Source organism: Stegodyphus dumicola, chromosome X2, assembly GCF_044657685.1.
Source record: "Stegodyphus dumicola isolate Sdum_Otavi_A_Nest chromosome X2, ASM4465768v1".
Lineage (NCBI taxonomy): Eukaryota > Metazoa > Arthropoda > Arachnida > Araneae > Eresidae > Stegodyphus > Stegodyphus dumicola.
In genome coordinates this window covers 156,040,314-156,061,399 of record NC_140781.1, presented here as the reverse complement: position 1 = coordinate 156,061,399, position 21,086 = coordinate 156,040,314, and the positions used below count along the sequence as shown (strand labels likewise).

The following is a 21,086-nucleotide window of genomic DNA, read 5'->3' as shown; positions in this document are numbered from 1 at the left end:
ATAAAGGTCCTCGATAGGTCGATGAGTGACAAGGCTACTAGTGCACTTCATGGAATATTCCAATTCTTAAGACATTCCATTATGCTATACAGTCAAAAGTCGTTAATCCGGACTCGTCGGGACTTCAGCGATTCTGGGTTGTCGATTTTTCCGGATTATAGATCATCAGTTTAAATCTGGTAAGATGGCATGCAGAAATTATAAAATTAAAAATATGAAACCGTAATTTATGAAATAAAGAACAATTATGATCTAAAGGGTATCAAAATTATCAAAAAGAAAAAGCTCAATATTTATTTGTTTACTTTATTAAACATTTCTTTCAATGTAAGTTGTTTAAGTTCTTTCGTTTCATGTGATAATACTTTCTCTTTAATTCTATTAAACAGACATAATTTCTTGTTCAGTTACAAAGTTCCACTGTTCAAGTCCTATAATTGCTGCGTCGAGAATACCGATTAATTTGTCAATCGAAATTTTTTCATTTTCAATAACCTGTGTGTCACTTTCTTCATTAGCGGAAGCAAATTATAATGACGAGGAACTTGATTGGCAAAGACAAAAGGAACTCTGTAATTAATTTGTTATTTGGAAGCAGAAACTCTTTCTTTGATTTGCTGCTGGACAACAGAAACTACTCTTTCTTCAATTTCTCCATCTTTTTTCAAATGTGTCTATTCCACCTTCAATAGCTTCAAATCTGTTTTCTGTTACAGCAGAAATTTCTCTTTTCATTTCCTCTCGACCTGCTTCAATCTTTCCTTGAACTGACTTCATGGCTCCTTCCCTTTCTTCTTAAGGCCACTTTCATCTCTTCTTTAAATGCAACAAAGGCAGTCACTAGTAGTCTTAGTTGCTCATCAATTGCTTTTGTGACTGGCATTCAAGCTCACATCTGACACCAAAAATTCCTGCATGCATACAGGTTCATAATGAATTGAATGCACACAGAACCAATGATAACTTGATAAAATTTGATTTCCTAAAAGGAACACTTTACGATTCGGGGACCTTCCACAAAAGTACTCATATAGCTCTTCTCGGTATCACAGAGCACATTCAGTAGTTACACTTCACACAACTAAGAATGTTAAACACAATGCAAGGCAAAGCACATATAAAAGGCAAAGCTGACATGGGAATCTCTCAATGCTCTGAAAAAAAAACTGAAGCTCTCTTCAGTCTTATATGGTTCTTCCTGCGACCGAGAAATCTCTAGTGCCTTCCAATTCTCAAAATTACTGGAAGGCATGTGTGGTTAAATTTACATATAAGGGCTGAATATGGTTACAATTACACACAGAGATCAATTGGCAGTTATTCAACTACATCAGTTGGCAGTTATTAATTAATTATGCAGGGATCAGACCAAAATTTCAGCAAATGCGCGGCAAGTTTGGCAACATTTGACGATTTCTCACCAAGTTTAGTGAGATAAGCAGTTACTTCAAGTTAAACAGATTCACCCCTGGAAACTTACTTTTCCGGTAGAGATTCCCCTTTTTCAAGCATTTCATATTACATTATACAAAAGATACTACAATTCACATATAATATTGCTAAAATTATTTACATATTCACAAAATTCACAACATTATTGCTTCATTTACAATAAGAGTTAAATTTCTTTTTTTCTATATAGAGTTACACAAACTTGACTCCTGATTAATTGAATTCCGTGTAACTCAATATTTTTTTTAATCGCCAAAATCTGCTGATCATACAGAGCATTATCTTTAAAATAATGCCACGGTTTATTAATACTTAGACAGTAATAGTTTTTAATTACAATTTTAATTACAAACAGTTAAAATATATTTTAATTACAATCTTAATTTAATTAACGCACATATGCATATGAATGTATCTGTGTTTTCCTGTTATTCAAAGATTTGCTTTGACATTCTAATTTTGCAATGTTAGTCTCTTTCCGTTTGTGACACTTTTCTTAGAAACTATTAAACGAATTTAGCGAGAGGTTCTGCTCTTTCCATGGCCATTTTGATGTACCTCATTCATCACTCAGTAACAAAGTGGCTGAAGAAATACACTTTCCTCCATTTCATTGCTAGCTGTTAGCAGGTTTATGGCAGTACTCATTGGTGCAGCTATGGATAGGCAAGATTAGGTAATGCCTAAAAACCCAGACATTTTAAAAGCCCATTACTTTTTAATATTCTAAAAGTAATAAATAAATAAATTTGTTGTAAAATCCATTTTTAATATTTTATATGTGCAGATTAAATTTTATGAATTATGTTATTAATTATAAGCATTTTATATCTTCTTTGCAAATAATATTAGAATTAAAAATTTATATACTACAGATGTGTACAAATTAATACTTCTCATCATAAAAAAGTCTCATTCTTACTATTTCATACACACATATGTGTAAAAAATATGAAGATACCAGTTATTCCCCCTTCAGATATTATGTTGAAACATGAAGGATAATTCATATTGTAAGTTTCTTTTCGGTTTTCTATGTGTGTTTAGATTCAGTCACCTCTTTTAAGTGAAAAAAACAGACAGCTTCTTAAAAGTTTAAAAGAGAACTACACAGACCCATTTTTCAGTATAAATGTCCAGAAAAAAAAAAAAAAAAAAAAAAAAAGATCGGCAGAAAAAAATTACAGGAATGACTATGAAAAGATGCTTTATATTAATTCTATTAAATGAAGTCGAATGACAGGTTATTTGGTTAGTAGCTGAAGGATAATTTATCACGTAGTTCAATGGGATTCACCTTTACTGCACAGAAATATGCACCTACTACAAATTGAAATTTCACTACGAATGGATAGAATTCTCATGTTCGGAAGGTGGAACATGTCGTTGAGAAGGCATTTGATGGATTATGAGAAACGACATGTGACTAGGAGAATGGAAGCAGGAAAATTATTACCGTACCCTCTGTAGAATCCTAAAAGCAGTAAAAAACATCAGGTTGAGAATATGGAAACAGTTTTAAAATATTGGTGATGCATGCAAACAACCAGGTCAAAGAAGAAAACATACAACAGACTCTTAGGACCATTATTTAGCAATAATTGCTAAAAGAAATAGACAATTGACATCAGCAGACACGCAAGACATCAGCTGAATGCAAGACTGCAAGCTCAGACTGCAGACTACTCAACATGCAGCTCAGACTGCTGCGGCTATAGGAACTTGATTACACAGATATACTAAATAACAGGCTGCATAAAAGAGGACTTGATACAAAGAACCCCATGATTTATGTCCCACAGTCCTAGTTTACTGATCCCACTTAGTATGTCTCATTTACTAAGCTGCAAAATGCACATGATAGTATTAATGCTGAAATCACTGTGATTAAAGTACACAGACCAAAGGTAGATTCTTTGTAAAGTAATTCCAGACTTGCTACAACCTGGAAAGAAACCTGAAAATATCAATGAAAAGCATTAATACAAAGGTGGCAAAATAATGGTATGCACAAGAACCATTTTGAATGGATGCACTAATCTACATATTTTTACCAATGTAACTATGAATGCTGAAATATACAAAGATGAAGTCTTGATCCCTATGTAAAATTGTTTAGGGCACAATTGGTAATAACTTAATCTTACTGGACAAAAATGCCCATCGCCATCATACTACACTAGTTACTGATTACCCTGACAGCAGACGAATCCAGCAGGTAGAACAACTTGCATAATCTCTGGATTTAAATCTGATAAAACGTGTGTAGGATGCACTATGATGCCAACTTGCATTATTTCATATACAATGATGGTTAAGAGAAGATTCCACATTGCATGAGTTTTATTTAAAATGCATCAGAAGCTATCCAAATTTCCAGTATCCAAGTCTGACAGAGACTAGACTACAGAAAATAATAATCATTAGACAAAATATATTTTGATGTACATGAAGCCCAAGCATGGAATGTCATGTGTATTTTAAAATTCTAACAATAATGATTAAACATTGCTTTAAAAAAACACTAGAAATGGAGAATTCACTTGATTTTGCTGCATTAATATTCCTAATTTCCATAGGTGAGTTTCACATTCTGCGTCCTTGGATGTTAACCGATGCTGAAGTTCAGAAACATGTGATTCCAATAATGCTATTTTTTTGTCTTTCTCCAGAAGCTACAGGATAGAAACAAAAACATGAAGAGCATGCACAAAAAATATACTGCATACATTTATTACAAAACACCAACAACACAAACATTTGAAAATACACATGTCACAGATTTAAAACTTGAAATGCTCACTATAACAAGTCACAAGAAGTTTAAAAAAATATACCAAAAATCACCAAAAAAAGTAAGATAACCAAAACTTGGATTTATTTTCAGATATTAGTTTGATTCTGAAACAATCATACTAACTGCATATTTCATTTTCATAATTTAAAAGTAATCTAAGTTTTATATAAAAGAAATGTTTTTAAATATTAATTAATGATTATGAAAATGATAAAAATGACCAAAAAAAAGAACTGAACAAGTCTTTACCAAATTAATTACTAATGGTTTGGACTGGCTAGAACTTGGAGTTGATGTGCTTGAATTTAAAATCTCTTGTGAAGAAACAGCAGAATTTGCAGTCTGAAAAAAAAAAGGGGGGGCAGTATGAAATTTTTGTAAAACAGCTAAAATGTATTATGCTACAAGTAAGTATATCACTCACATCAATATTAACACAATTAATATTACTTATTAGAAAATTGCTGTATTAGCCCAAATATAAGACAACCATGCATTTTCGAAGCAATTTCAAAAGAAAACATAACTTGGTTATATGATAAATAATTTTCATACTATATTGAAAGTGCTAAATAAGAAAGATAAATGAATAAATACCCTCTTTTGAAGTAAAAACACAACAAATCTTATTTTTCTATTGTGAAAGTTAAAGAACAAGTGATGAACTATTTTTTAAACGCTCAGCAGAGCACTTAAAAAATAATGTTTTGATTAACTGCACCTTATCCCCACAAGCTGCAAGTTTGTTGGCAACTTCAGTATAAAATATTTGTTTGGGGATTCATATATCTATTTCAACGATGCATCCAGTGATGCCTATTTTTTTACATTCCTTTTTTTCATTAGAAGACATGCACCTCAGGGATAAATTTACCAAGAGAGAGTTGCATTAAAGACATAATTCCACTTCATTTTCACAGAATATCAATTATATATAACAGTTTGTCCAACAATGAGTAAAACAAACCACTGTTATAAATTACATCTTCAAACCTATTTCTGACCCACATTCCGCTTGTAATTTTTTATGTTACATTTCCATAAAACCCAGTTGTTTAAGAACTGAAAGTTCATCAACAAAATAGCATATTTCTGAAGAAATGCAAAGTTTTCTTCTTCATCAGCCAGCAAACTCCCCATCCTCATTACAATTTGTTATGACAATAACAAAATACTCAATGCAAAAAACTAATACAGTCAAAAGTCATTAATCCGGACTCGTCGGGACTTCGGCGATTCCGGATTATCGATTTTTCCGGATTATAGATCATCAGTTTAAATCTCGTAAGATGGCATGCAGAAATTCTAAAATTAAAACTATGAAACCGTAATTTATGAAATAAAGAACAATTATGATCTAAAGGGTATCAAAATTTGCAAAAAGAAAAAGCTTAATATTTATTTGTTTACTTTATTAAACATTTCTTTCAATGTAAGTTGTTTAAGTTTTGCTTCGTTTCATGTGATAATACTTTCTCTTTAATTCTATTAAACAGACATAATTTCTTGTTCAGTTACAAAGTTCCGCTGTTCAAGTCCTATAATTGCTGTGTCGAGAATACTGACTAATTTGTCAATCGAAATTTTTTCATTTTCAATAACCTCTGTCACTTTCTTCGCTATTGGAAGCGAATTATAATGACGAGGAACTTGTTTTAAATCATATCAAAGACGGAGCACATCGAGATGAAATACTACATTTGATAAAAAATTATAAGCCAAATAAAATAAAAACATCTGCCCTGAAGATAAGGATAGTGCTGACAGATCAACTTCCAATTCATTACGCGCCCGCTGCGGCGTTCCTCCCACCGAGCAGCATGAAATTGATAAACAGATTTCGGATTTCAAAACATACTTTCGCTTTAGATCCTTTACATATTAACAAATATATATCGGAAATTCTATTTGATATAATCGAAAGTTTAAACTTACTTTTATAAAATTGCTCTTACAGTCTGCAAAAAATAATAAGCCAGATCCAATTCGAAAATTAAGGAACAACGCAATCATCAACATTAACTGAAATAGATAATTATTTAGCTTATACATCCATTATACATAAAACGCGCACGCGAAAACGTATTCTGCACTTGCGCACACTCATATGCGCAGTCGTAAAAGGTCTTGCACGCACGCGTAAACGCCTATGCGCATGTGTCAACGCGGCGCATGCGCAGAAAGTTTTTAGTTTTGATGTCCGGATTATAGATCATTCCGAATTATGGGTGTCCGAATTAACGACTTTTGACTGTACTAATTAAAAAAAATAACAGTTACATTTAAAAAGTGCAAATCTAAGTACGTACACACACATGCTATGTGCATATTTAGGTTGCAATATAAATACTTTCTGGCAACATCTTGAGTTGTCACAAATATTTTTGGGTGACATCCTGGGTTGCCACATAAATACTTTTTAGAGATATGGTGTACTACCTCATCGATATGTTTTTTTACTTTTATTGAGGATGCATATACTCAAAAAGTACCACCAAATATAATATATTATGGGTAGTAAAATACTTAGGTATGGTTTCCAGAAAAGCATTTTAAAGGGAAATAGATTGTGTAAAATGTGATCCAATGTCATATTTTATGGCTGGTTTCTTTAAATAAAGGTTTGCATGGTAAAATAACACACCAAATATGCATATAGCACTAGATACATCAGAAAGAGTAAATAAAGAACTACTTTACATAGTAAACTTAAGACCTCTAATACTGTATGTGACATACACAATTTTGGTTCACACTTTCAATATTTGCATTGTTTTGAAAAAAAAGTCTATTTTTAGAGAATGAACTACCTAATTCTGTAATCAAAAACAGATGGGCTAATACAGATCAAAATTTTTACAGTTAGCATTTTTAAGTTACGAAGTTAAGATAATGTTAAAAAACCACTATTTAACTATTTAACTCTTTAATTATAGATTAAAGTTTAAAAAATAAACTGATATTAATTTTAGTTCAAATATTTAAATCTATTTTTTAAAAGCCACGAAGTGTAAAATCACAAATTTTCCACTGGTTTCATAAACAGATGTTCAATTGAAGATTCTATAAGAATCAGCAATGTGTCACAGATCCAATGAGCATGCATATACAACTTAATGGATAATTATAAAACAAAATGAAAAAACAAAAAATTTAAATTCATGCTTTATAAATTTCACTCATAATTATTCATAATTTTTAATTTAATTTATAAAGTAAAAATATTAAAAAATTGAAAAATATGAACTACCTTTAAATATATTCAAGTGGTGAAAAAATCTGTAAGCAATTTTAAAATTTATAAAAATCAAACAAATTGCTATAATTGAGTACAGTTTAAATGAAAATGAATTGCAAGGAAGGTTTTTGTGAGTGGGGGGAAGGGATTTGGTTTAAATTTTCACTACTAAAAGCTGCTGTGTCATAATGACAAAAATGATCCAACCAGAGATTAGGATGTAAAATCATTTATTCATGTATATGTAACATAATGAAAATCATAAAAGAAATCATTTATAATATTAACAGAGGCCTGTTACATATTCATAAAAGTAAACGCTTAGAGCACACAACAGCACAGGTTACTTATCAACAGCTTTCGAGTGCTATCCTTCAGATTATTATTAAATACGGTATAAAACTCCTTGTTGATAAAAATTTGATCCATTATCAACCCTGAAAAAAACTTCCTGTTTGTGATTCATTTTTGAATAAACTACACTAATTTAACCTATCTGTTACATTTTTTAAATATGTATGGATTTTTCAGCCACCCTGTATATCAGAAGTTACACTAATTTAAGCCATCTGCTATATTTTTTAAATATTTATCGATTTTTCAGCCACTCTATAAATCAGAAGTTGTAATTATCATGAAGCTAACAGCATCCATATCCCCCCTCAGAACCTTGGTTGTTAAGGTATTTACAGGTCGAATCATGCAAGAGTTGGCAGCATGGGAAGGAATGCCTTTATGTGGAACCATTTTCTACTTTCTCAAATTTAAATTTAACAGGGGAAAATTTTATATGAATATACATTTAGTCCTGATTTCACATTATCGCTTTATGAAAATAATACACCATTTGCAACTAGCAAGAGAAAATTAATTCCTTGTATGTGTCCTGTTAAACTATACACATTTTTTGCCTCCTTTCATTAAACTGATTTCTTTGAATTATTCTAATTTAATTAACCGATTCATCACGGCAAGTTGGAAATGACATCAAAAATAGCAAATTTTGAAATTAAATATTCAGTCAATTTTTTTCATATGGAAGTCAAACTTTTTATAATCTTATTTTTTCATAAAGATTTTCCAAATATAAGTATAGAAACTGGGAGACTATGTTAAAAGTTAGATTTCGTTATTTGTACAATTTTTTTTTTAATTTGACACTATCAAAATATGAATATTTTCATAACTTAAAACAGTTGTATAATTAGAAGCGGCTCCGGTATTTTTGACATAAATCATAATTCCAGCCGGAGCATGCCGGAAGCCTGAATAAAAGGGCTTAGGCACTTCTTTTATGTAAATGAAACAAAATCGCATCAAACAAATTTTATTTCAATTATAAATATGTCTAAAAATTGTTTCTAACTTCTTTCTGTATTTCTCTAGGGAATAAACACTCTGACTGCAGTTCAGAATTTTAAGGAAAGAAAAGAACCATCCATATATATCAAGGGCTTATTTTCCAGGTAGTGCACTTACAAGAGCGGGTAATTCCCAATGGTACTAAAAGTGATCACCTTAGACATGCAAGTCTAATGCTAGTGACCTCCCATTGTAGAGCTCATGCATACTTTTCAACAAGATGTAATATGTGATGAAAGATGTTACTTGTGAATCTTACGTTTGTTCTCATTTGTTATCAGATTGGATTATGGGGAAATATTTTTTCTTAGTAGCAATTTGCATGACAGTTTGAATTATACGAACTGGACATCACTGTCAGAAAGCAAATGACTTTTCTCTCTTTGTTTTGCTACACTTCTCCATTAAAATTTCTTCCATATTCTCATACTGTTTCTAGTATTCTCTGTGATTCTCATAAGTGACGCTTTAATCATTTTACCTTTTTCTATTGGCAGGCTGGAAAAAGAATGTTTTTTTTTTTTTTTTTTCTCTCATCCCTTGAAATAGTACCTTTAAATTCTGTCAGAGCACAACTGAGTTTTTCTTAGTTTATGAATGAAATTGTAAGTCTATCTGGAGCCTCCCAAAAGACAAAGTCCTATATTTTATTTCTATATGAATTTCTTTTTTGACTTTTCATGAATGTAATGATTTATTAAAATTTTTATATCTTTATATTTTACTGAAAATTAAATTTAAATTTAATTATTTTAATAATTAGTTATTTATTTATTCCCTTTTTCTTGGCAGCCTTCTGTAAGACTCCGGCAATTCTGATTTTAGGAATTAAGCCCTGTTCAAAAGCCATAGTCATACTGTACAAGCTGTGGGACAGAGGGCGGACTTTCTGAACTGCATTCTCCTTTTTTCATGGGCAACAAACAATTATTAATTAATGTTATTTTGGAAGGATTTGTTGACACACAGCTAGCACTGGAGGATGGACCAGGCACCTATTGGTTTATGCAAGATGGAGCCCAACCACACTGCACTGAACAGGTGCTTCACTTTTTTGGAAGAATACTTCAAGAATAGAGTCATTACATTGGCTTATTCCAAATTTACTGGCACGTAGATTGACTTCCATATTCGCCTAATCTGACTCCTTGCAACTACTTTTTGTGGGCACATTGAAAGACTGTTTACCTGAACCATTTCACCACACTGGATGAGCCTGAATCGTCAATCTGTGTGGCATCTGAATCCATTTCCTTTGAGACACTACAGGATGTAATAGCAACTTTTATTGCTCATTTGTACCACACCTCTGTAGTACGAGCTGTAGGCATTTTGAAAACTGTGTGATGTGACTGCAAAAACTGCTTGCAGAGGATGAGTTCTTTAATCATACTGATATAAGTTGTACAGTGCCATCTGTTGGCAGTTATTGTAACTATTATTTTAAAACTTTTGTATTACAATGTTACAGCTTTCACAATAAATATACTGCTTAATTTAGAAGTCAAACAACAAAAAAATCAGCGTTATATTTGCAAATTTTCACAAGACTAGTATCGATGGTTTTACTGAACTATCATCCTCAGCTGCCAAAGTGCAACTTGTTTGTCGTGTCATTTTTTTCTTAAATATACTGCTTGTTGTATCCCTCTATCGATCTTTGTTTTCCTGATTTTTAATTTTAAAATCAGGGACTCCTTTGCTGGACACCCTGTATATATACACATCTGGTACTCCTGATTGCAATAAAAAGGGGGATGCAAAATTAGATGATACAGCAGTCCCATATACAAAATTTCAGTGTTCTATTAATATGTATTCTATTAATATGTGTGTGTATTAATTAATCATAATAAACTGCCTAATACTTGCACAAGAGCTGCACCTTTTTAAAAGTTTCCATTTTCAATTTATTCTTAATTCATTTTTGATGTTTCCATTTAAAAAAAAAAAAAAATCAAGATTCATTTTTTTTTTAAATATGCTTATAAGTTACAGCATTTCAGTAGAATTCTAACTATCTTTATCAAATGAGGAAATACACTAAATAATACATTAGTAATTATACACCGCTCTTCCTTTACAAGAAGTCTTTGACAGTCTTCTAACTATACAAGATTTGTTTCCACAAATTATTACTGTTATTTCCAAAGAAGAATGGCAGCTATATTTAAAAAGTATTCTTTTTAATAACTACATTGTATTTAATAATGCCTTTTTTAAACAAATCAACGGTATCTTGATGGGAACTAGCACCAGTTCTGTGATTTGTAATTTGTACCTTTCCAACAACAGTAATCTCAAGTACAATGTTCAGTATTACTCTAACATTTACAGATAAATGGTGATATTATTGCAATCAACACCTTCAATCAAATAGAATATGATCACCTTAATCCTTCATGTTTGAAACACAATAAAGCTAAGTTTCAACAAGGAAATGTTAATACCTAGATTTACAAATTATCAGTTTTAAAGATATCAAAATTTCTGACAATGGAGATTTTGATTTCCCTACTATAAAACTCATCCACTGGCACTCCAGCATTTCCCAAAAGAGTAATACTTAATACCATACATACTCAGCACCCTAGAATAAAAAATATTTGCAACTATGTCCAATGACTACCAGAAGAAATCACTTAGTCAAAATTCTTGCAGAGAATAAAACACCTCTATTCAAAATTTCTATATCTTTAGAGAAAGCTGGTATTAACTACGTTTTCTTAATTTATCATCTAAAGTGATATGATAATGATTACTTAAATCTTAATCAGAGGTAATAATTTGATGACTACGATAAGAAATTTAATGTAAATATGTATAAAGATCTTGCTTTTGTTTTTTAATTTTTCCCTTTTAATTATTATTTATACTATCTTTCCACTATTCTGTAAATTTAATAACTGGAAAATCTTGCTTTCACTAAGAAAATGAGCTTCTAGTTTCAAAGATTTATTTGTACTTCGATTACATGTAGACATTTATCTTTTATAACCTATTTTTTCCCTCATTAAAGTGATATTATAATTATTACTTAAACCTTAATCAGAGGTAATAGTTAGATGACTACGATAAGAAATTTAATGTAAATATGTACAAAGATCTTGTATTTTTTCCCTTTTAACTATTTTTACTATTTTTATATACTAACTCTCTACGCTTTCGTAAATTTAATAACTGACAAATCTATCTGTTCTAAAAAAAATGGGGTTTCTCGTTTCTAAGGCGTATTGTATCCCAATTACATGAAGACTTATCTTTGATAACATATACTTTTTTCCTTTTCTACAAATTTGAGCCAATTCTGTTTACACGTTCTAGGATTTTACAGAGAGCAGCTTCTTTTAGAAGTTTCTTACATTGCCATATTGGAGTTGACGATTCACCCTCCTCATCGGTAATAATTTTTACAGACCACACTCAACATCTGTCACCCTGCACACAGAGTTTAAGAGGATATGAAATTTTGAACACATGTTAAAATACTTAGTTCTGCCACTGGACACTTTGAACCTTATCACATACTTTTTCCAACAATTACAAAATTTTTTGCTTCTCCAGAGCAGCTTTAATTCTACATTCTTTTGCACGGAAAACAGTTTGGTCGTCTTACGAATTCAGTAAGGTTGCATTATTTTCAATTTTTGTTTCAAATAGTTTCAGTTTTTAGCTGTTTAAGGCTCAGATTAGATTTTATTATTTATAGAAATCTCTATGAAAAATTTTTCATTAAAAGTTTACATTAGCATAATTGGGGAACCACCCAATTTTTTAGTGTTGTTTAAACGGCAAGCTGGTTTAAAGAATATTTGTTTTGCTCTTTATTTGTAATTGCTTTTGAATTTCGGATTCACATATAATGGTTTAGGACCACTTTTTTTTTAATGGTCAATTTGATTAAAGTTTTATGGCTTTTTTGAGTACACAATTTGACATAATATGTTTTATTCTTTCTCCAAGTGTTCTGAAAGTGTGTAGGGAAATTTCTGGTACATTTGAGATATGAATTTTAATGTCTTAAATGAAAATTTAATTGAATCTTTTTTCTTTTTTATCTCAAATGAAACAGGAGAACGAAACATGTTTTTCAAACATATTAATCGTCTTTTATAAAGTTTTAATTCATTTTCCCCTGATGAGTTATGATTTGGAGTTTCAATAAAAGGAGATTAAGTTATATATTTCTATAAGTTGTATATTTTCCCTTTCACACTTTTAATTTTTGTGTTTGTTCTGCTATGAATTCTTATTTTAATTTTGATTTGTTTAGATATTGTGTTAAACCTCTTACACACAGTTGCAATTATTAATGCTGTTTAGGAATTGCCTTGCTTTGATTCCAATTTAACATTAACTTTAGATGCTTTAAGTTTATATTACTTCAATCCGATAGCTATAGCTCAGGACAGGTTAAAAAAAATTGTTTTTAATTTTTAACCTATAATTATGTTTTTTTTTTTTTTTTTTTTTTTTTTTTTTTTGTACATATGTATGTATATATAGAGAGAGAGTATTACGAATTGCAATAAGAAAGGGAAGTGCAAAGCAAAATTTCAACATTCTACAGCAAACCCTTTTTGAGTTATGCGATATACATACACACATATACAGACACCATGAAAAAATCCATTCTGAATCCTTTTTAAATCCATTTTTCAATACACTTAGGGGGGAAAGAGTCCTTTATTCTGTTTGTATGGACAGACGTCATGCAAAGAAAAAAAATGTCCAAATGGATTCAGGAACGGTCAAAATGTATATTTTTGTTAAAATATGCAACCCGAAATTTTCTGAGATTACAATACTTTCTTTACTTCAAACAAGGAAAAAGAAACTATTCACTGATTACTTTTCAATGTTATTTGATGATTAACATTTCATCTACTTTTTTTAACTAAACTTAGAAAATGCACAAGCAAATTACTTTTTTAGCAGTACTTATCAATGATGGGTTAGAAATATTACGAACAATGTATCAGCTTTATAAACATGAAAATCCTCTTTGCATTTTTCCTACAGGCAAAAAAACATGCTAAAGTAAGTCTTTTTATAGAAACAAACTTGCATAACAGTTTCACAAGCTGGAGGATACTTGCAACATAGAATAACTATTAAAAAAAAGAAATATTAATAACAATTTTTTGGATTCATTCCCCCCTTTTTTTTAAGTAGAGAGGGAATGTTTGTTAATGAGAAAATGAAATCCTCTTTGATAATTTTAAGTTATTGAATAAAATATTTTTCATGTTATTCATAATCATTATAAATACATGTATCCATTTGTCAAGAAAAAAATGAAATATTAATACTAATTTTTATTTCTAAAAACACACCTTTCAAAGCGAAAAAAAAAAAGTATTTGATGACCTACAACCCATAACACATTTCAATACATGATATGTATATATTTCTCAGTGCGATGCCTCTATTTCACCATTTAAACACGTATCACAGCAAAATATTCATAAACATTATGAGTTAATATTACTGCATCTCTGCACTACCCCTACCCACTAAACCAAATTCAGCAGCACAACAGCCCTTAAAGAGCCATGGCCTGCAGTGCTCCGATATTTGCTTTCTAGACCGTGGGCCCCTGGGTGCATGCTTATGTCCCAGACAAGTGGTCAGCGTGTCGCAGGACCCCCGTGTTTAGTTCCCAAGTGAACTTGGTACTCATTTTATCGACCCACTTAAGGGATGAAAGGCTGCGTCAACCTTGCCGAGTACGTGATTATATCCCCCGACCTATGGTGCGGCTGCGCAATGCACTAGTCACTGCACCACCAGGCCTCTCACCCATACCCACAGCAATAAAAAAATAACATTAGGTAGTAAATCGATCAAAAGTAATAAGATTAAAAGAAAATGCAAGGTTACGTGAAAAGTGTTAACAAAGCTATCTAAGTTTTCATCTAATTTATTTATTCCTTTTACAGTTCCATCTCAATGATATGAAAAGATTAATTCTCTACTTAAAGAAAGGGACTGAGAAGCCCCTTCATGATAATTTCCTTATTAGACATTCACTACATATATTTATGCTAAGAATATATGGTTACTGAACAGACATTAGAAATTAATCCACATTCTAACAACCTTCCATGCAGACAGTACACCAAATGGCTTAGACTAACACATTCAGAAAGGAGCGTCTAGTTTATCTAGCTCAGAAATGTCATACCTTTTGCCGCCACTTACTTGGCAGAGAGCATACAAATTCTCTTATAAACTAATTTCTTTATTTCAACCAAGTTAATTAATACTTATCTCCATTAATGTTTAATTTTTGAAATACAAAAGTTGTCTCATTAAAAAGTACATAAATATTTTATTAACATATCTTTACACATATTCCTTAAAATGGGTAATTAGTCCCAAATTAACTTTAAAAATTTACGTTTTATTTAAATAAAGTATTACAAAAGTTTAATTTTATTGGCTTGACCCTTTCCATCAATGCTTACCTGAAGGGTCAAACTGGATGAAAAATATTCACATTTCAAAAGAAAGCAAATCTACTGAATTTTAAAATTTTCACTCAGTTGCATGAACAGTTTAATGAATTTCCATATAAACATTAAGTAAACAATATTTACCTTTTTTTCTTTCTCAGCCAAATGAGTATCAGACTGCGGAGAGTGGGAGGAATTTCTAAAACAAAGAAACATTGCTTATAGAAATGGCATAGAAATTACATATTTTGCTTCAAATGTTTCAACAAAAGGGGAAGAAAAGAAGAAGAAATAAATACAATAAAGTCTATAAGCTGTGTAAAGTTACTTCATAAAGCACAAATATAGATTATAAAATTGTTCATATTATGTGAGAAAACTAAATACAGGGAATCCTATTTAATGTCGATTAATGCAATAATTAGTTGATATTAAATAGGCAAATGGCTGGATGGTATTATTCCCTACTTTGAATACGAGTTTAATTATTTAACATGATTTTTTTATAATACAAAAAAGAATTTATTCACCACTCTGCAATGAGCTGGAGTATCTGACAATACAAGCGAATTGAAAATAGAAGTGAATTTTTTTGTGTTATTGCTGTAACACATAGCATTGTTCACATACATTCAACCAGTGTAATAATATTTTCCCTTTAGTTTTGCTTTGAGTGGCAACAGTTGTAAAATGTTATATTTTGGTAGAATAAATTTGTTTGGTTATATTTAAATTTTTACAGAGATTATTTAGGTAAAAATGAGTTTATGAATGGACAAAATTGTGAGCATTTACTGTCGTATCTAACAATAGCATTTATTTTTTTAGTGATCATACTTCTATAAGTGTATTAAATGTGTATGATAATGTTATTTTAAGTTTAACCCTAACACTGTATTTATTCTGCCACTGAAAAATTATTTTTAGATTTTTAAAGTTTTATTAGTTAGTTTATTATTATTTTATTGTTAGTTATTATCTTCAGAAGTTTAAAGGCTAAATGTTTATGAAATTGACACCTGCATTTATCAAATGACACAAATAAAAGTCACATGTTACACTAGTCAAAGTTGGTCACCTTTATGTCTTGATTATGACAGAGTTTCACAAATTCAGTTAAATAAAATGTAAAAATAAGACTCATCATATAGAAATTTCTATAATAATTCTAGAAAACAATACTGAATGTGCCTTTCCAAACGTGGGCACTTGCATTAATAGTCAAATTGTTCACATGAGTGTTCATTTCCCAATTAAAGTATACTGGAATTTTTAAATGAATAACTAAATAAGGCAGGTCAGACTTGTCTCTTCTAAGCATAAAAGCAAGATTTAATTTGATATTATCAAAAAGTATGCTATTAGAAAAAGGCAGGAGGAAACTTTTCCAATATTATTAAAATATACAAAAATAAATGCTCTTTTCCATCTTTTTACAAGTTTTGTTTTCAAAAGTAAAATTTTATTTTGTGATCACTATTATTTACATTTTAAATTTCAGAACTCTCAAATGGTCCACACTTTATGAGACTTACCTCAGTTCACATATGCAAAAATTCAGGTATTTTAATTCACACTGTAATCTCAAGGACCTCTCAGGATAATACTGATATTTCACCATTTTAAAATACAGATTTATTTTTTAAAATCAGTATTTAATTAACTTTGAAAATACTACTGAAAATGCTTGGAACTTTTTTTCAATTGTATCTTTTTGTTATGTTATCATATTGCATATTCTTTCTTGAAGTTTTGATCAATCTTTCTGCCACTTCCACCATTTAAATATTACACTTAATTATTTCGATTTTCAGTTTGACCTTGAAATTCTTGAATTTCTGACATCCCTGAATAGGACAATTTGGATATTTAATAAGCACTATACAATATATAGTCACCAAAATAAGATTGAGGTCACCAAAATCTTTTCAAAATTACCCTTACTTAAAACTGCTTAAAGCCTCTGGAGATGTTTTGTGTTCTAGGCCAACACAAAAAGGTGAAAAAATATTTAAATTTACTTTTTGATAAAAGGTAGCTCAATGTTTAGATATCAAATGAAAACTTAAGTAACTGATATCCACTATTAACTTTGATAACTGCTGGAACAGCTTATAAATTATTTTCAAAATTATACTGATCAATGGATAAATTAAAATTATTCCTGTTTCCTGAATTCATTTCGTACGATTTCACTTAGCGTACATTTATAGATGGACTGATTACCAGCCCTGGAAAAAAAAAAAAAATTAAGACTGCATCTACATATCTTTCGTGATCTAACTATACTTAATGTACTACTAAATTATGCACTTATGAAAACAAAAAATTAAATACCGATATAACAATATTAACAGTTATAGTTGTTCCTTGAAAGTGTAATTACTACTGTGGTGTGCTACTTTATCGTGCAATTCTTAAACGAATTCTTTTTTTGTGCGGGGGGAGGGGATTCATTTCCACAGACTACAACACTTTACACAGCATACCCCAAATTGTGATAAAGTATTTTGAGATGCATGAAGTCAAAATATTTAAAAAAACTGTGCCTTCATAGATTCTAACCTACAGCAAAACTTGTCCGCAGTCAATGTATGAACGACATTTTTACAACTTTGAAAATGTGCATGTAGGGCATCCTTTTTTAAATTAACCATTTGCTAATTTTTAATTAATCATTAAATAAGATAAATTTAATTATATTCGATTTAATATTCTTGAGCTCTACAACCAGCCTCTCCAAGTTTTCTCAATCTGGCCATATCCAGAGTGACAGTTTCCCATCGATTTACACCTATCAGTTTCAAATTCTTTTCCACACTATCCAGCCATCTAATGGCCAATCTTCCTTTTGTCATTTCCTCTCTATTTTTAAGAAAGTTTTCTTTTTAATAGGAAATGTGTCATCATATCTACAAATATGGCCTTTACAATTTTGACAATATCATATTACAATTTTGAGAATATCAATCTATAAATATGACCTTGCCATTCTACTATGAGATGCCTTTACAATTTTGACAATAACAGGTTCATTACGTTTCCTACAGATTTCATGGTTACATAAAATTCCCACAGCTAATTTTAGCTCAACAGCCCTGGAAACCTTCCTTGGAATTTTTTTTCAAATATCAGCAGTAGCTCTTCCTCTGTTTTGCTAAGTGTCCAGCATTAGCTTCAATACAGGCCACAGGCCTTATCAAAGTCTTATATAAACTTACTTTGGCTTTTACACTAATTAATTTGGATTTAAGTTGGTTTCTAAGTCCATAAAAACATCTGTTGGCCATAGATATCCTGCTTTTAATTTCAATCTTAATGTCATTGCAACTCGAAAAAAATTGTGCCCATATATTTAAATTGCTTACCAGTCTCAAAAGTATAATTCTTGATCATTAAAGGGGGTAGGTCCATGATTTTATTTGTTGCTATCATAAATTTCATCTTATCTTCACCGATAGTTAAACCAATGAGTCCATAGACAAAATGGAATTTTTTTTACTAGAAATAGAAAAAAGATGAAGAACTTAAAGTTTTAAGAAAATAAATTAAAACTAGATGGCCATATGAAAATGATGTGGTTTCAGAACTGAAAATACTATATTTTAACTTCAGAGAAGAATTATCAGAATCACATAAATCAATATTTAAGAATTCCTGTGTTGCTGTTCCTAGAAGTTTATGAAAAGATATGTTAAGTAGAATACATGACGTTTAGTTTTGAGTAGAAAAATGCCAGGTATGTCAGAGAACAAAGCAAGATAAATATCATATTAGCTAGGAATGTCAAAAGAAATTGAAGATTTGGTTCTGAATTCACGAACATATTTGAGTTTATAAAAGGCTAATAGTAAAAAAAACAGTTATATCTAAAGAAATACCTAATGGTCCATGGGAAGTATTGGGAAATCTTTTACTTTCAAAGGAGAATTTATTTAATGCAGTACAAAGTCCGAGATGCAGACTTGTCAGAACTTCGGAGATTCCGGATTTGGGATTTTTCCTGATATTAGATCATCAGTTTAAATCTGGTAAGATGGCATGTAGAAATTATCAAATTAAAAATTTGAAATTGTGATTTATGAAATAATGAAGCATTTATCTTCTAAAAGGTATCGAAATTTCCAAAAAAAAACCTCTATATTTATTTGCTTACTTTATTAAATATTTCTTTCAATGTTGTTCAAGTTGCTTAAGTTGCTTCATTGTTTGTAATAATACTTTCTCTTTAATTCTACAGACAGACTAATTTCTTGTTCAGTTACAAAGTTCCATTGTTCAAGTCCTGTAATTGCTGTGTCAAGAATTCCGACTAATTTGTCAATCGAAATTTTTTCATCTTCAATAACCTGTCACTTTCTTCACTACTGGTAGCAATATTTTCTGGATCTAGAACCATACTAGATTTCACTGTCCTTTAACTGATTGAAGATTGGAGCATTGGCATCGCAATGAAAAACTGTTACAGTGTCTTCATTTATTACCGTGTCACATTTCTTTACAAAATCCATTAATTGGAAAATTTCACTTTTGGCTAGCGATATCCAAAAACTTTCAAAATTGTGGTTATCATCTTCATCATCCTCACCATGACATTTTGTGGTTGGCCATAAATTATGCCAAACATTTTTTTTAGGTATCTGAAGACGCATCCTCCCACGATCTTGCAATACCCCTCACAGATTTTAAGCAGACATTTAAAAAATTCTTGAATAGTACAGTACAAAGTCCAAGATCCGGATGTCCAATATCTGCAATGACTGGACCTCAAAACTGCCAACAACTTTTTCTTTTTTAAAAAAAATGCTTTACGCATGCACATTTTCCCCCTCCATAAACAAAACATGTAGAGTCTCGATTCTTAATTTCCCTTCGGCACTAAATAAATACCTTGTTATTAAGGAAACAATAATTTGGCTCCTTTGTTGCATATCTGCTTGGAATACATTTCAAACCAAAACATTCTAGAACCAAAACATTTTATTTTGCACTTACTAATATTTTATACTCCATATGCCAACCTGGCGAATTATTATTTTGCTTTTATTGCCTCATGTTTATCAACACATGACAACTTGAGTAATGACTCATGCAGCAATGCCCAAACAATTTTTTTATAATAGCAATTTAATAACAAAGAGTATGGTAACCTTTTATGTTGATGTTATGCTTGGCAATGATTACAGATTTAAATTAAATGCGCTAAGAAATATTGACGACGAAAAATTTCCCAAAAATTTCTATCCATATGCTAAAAATAGATTTTGTTAATGATACTCATAAACCAAAAGAATACATTTAGTGCTATTTAAATTAAGAATAACTTATTTATTTTTCAAATAAATCCACAACTAGCGCCAGAGCTCGTATGGCCATACCGGTCAGCAAAATTTAGGTAAGAAAAGATTTTTGGAATTTAGAGGAGCACTGAGCAACAAAATTAAGGGATCAAAATATTTTTAGAATTTAGGGAAACCACTGAGATACAAAAATTTAGAACTTAGGGAGGCGGTTAGTAGTAAAATTTAGGACCTGCAGATACTGCATCAGGCAGTAAGCTATCTACCCTTGATAAGCCTTAAGCATATAAGGGAATTTATTCAGGACCCAGATAAGTCTTAAGGATGTGCAAGAAATAGACGTAAGTATAATAAACAACTAAACTCATACAATCAGGCTTAATTGTCTGAGTGAGTGATAGAAGCAAGACAAAAGCAGTGGAACAACGTCTCTTTTGTCACCAATCTCATGACACATAGCCAAATAATGTATAGCGTGT

General features: G+C 30.6%; 1 protein-coding gene across 4 annotated transcripts in view; it reads right to left on the bottom strand.

Moving 5' to 3' along the window:
- The window catches only part of LOC118192737 (uncharacterized), a 146,955-nt gene that overhangs the window by 62,520 nt on the left and 63,349 nt on the right, over positions 1–21,086 (bottom strand). For all 4 annotated transcript variants that reach the window (XM_035363745.2, XM_035363748.2, XM_035363744.2 and 1 more), the window contains 3 exons: positions 15,452–15,506; positions 4,499–4,591; positions 3,996–4,127 (listed from right to left, as the gene is read on the bottom strand). In XM_035363745.2, coding sequence (XP_035219636.1) covers positions 3,996–4,127; positions 4,499–4,591; positions 15,452–15,506 — 280 coding nt within the window. The remainder of the gene's footprint in view (positions 1–3,995; positions 4,128–4,498; positions 4,592–15,451; positions 15,507–21,086) is intronic.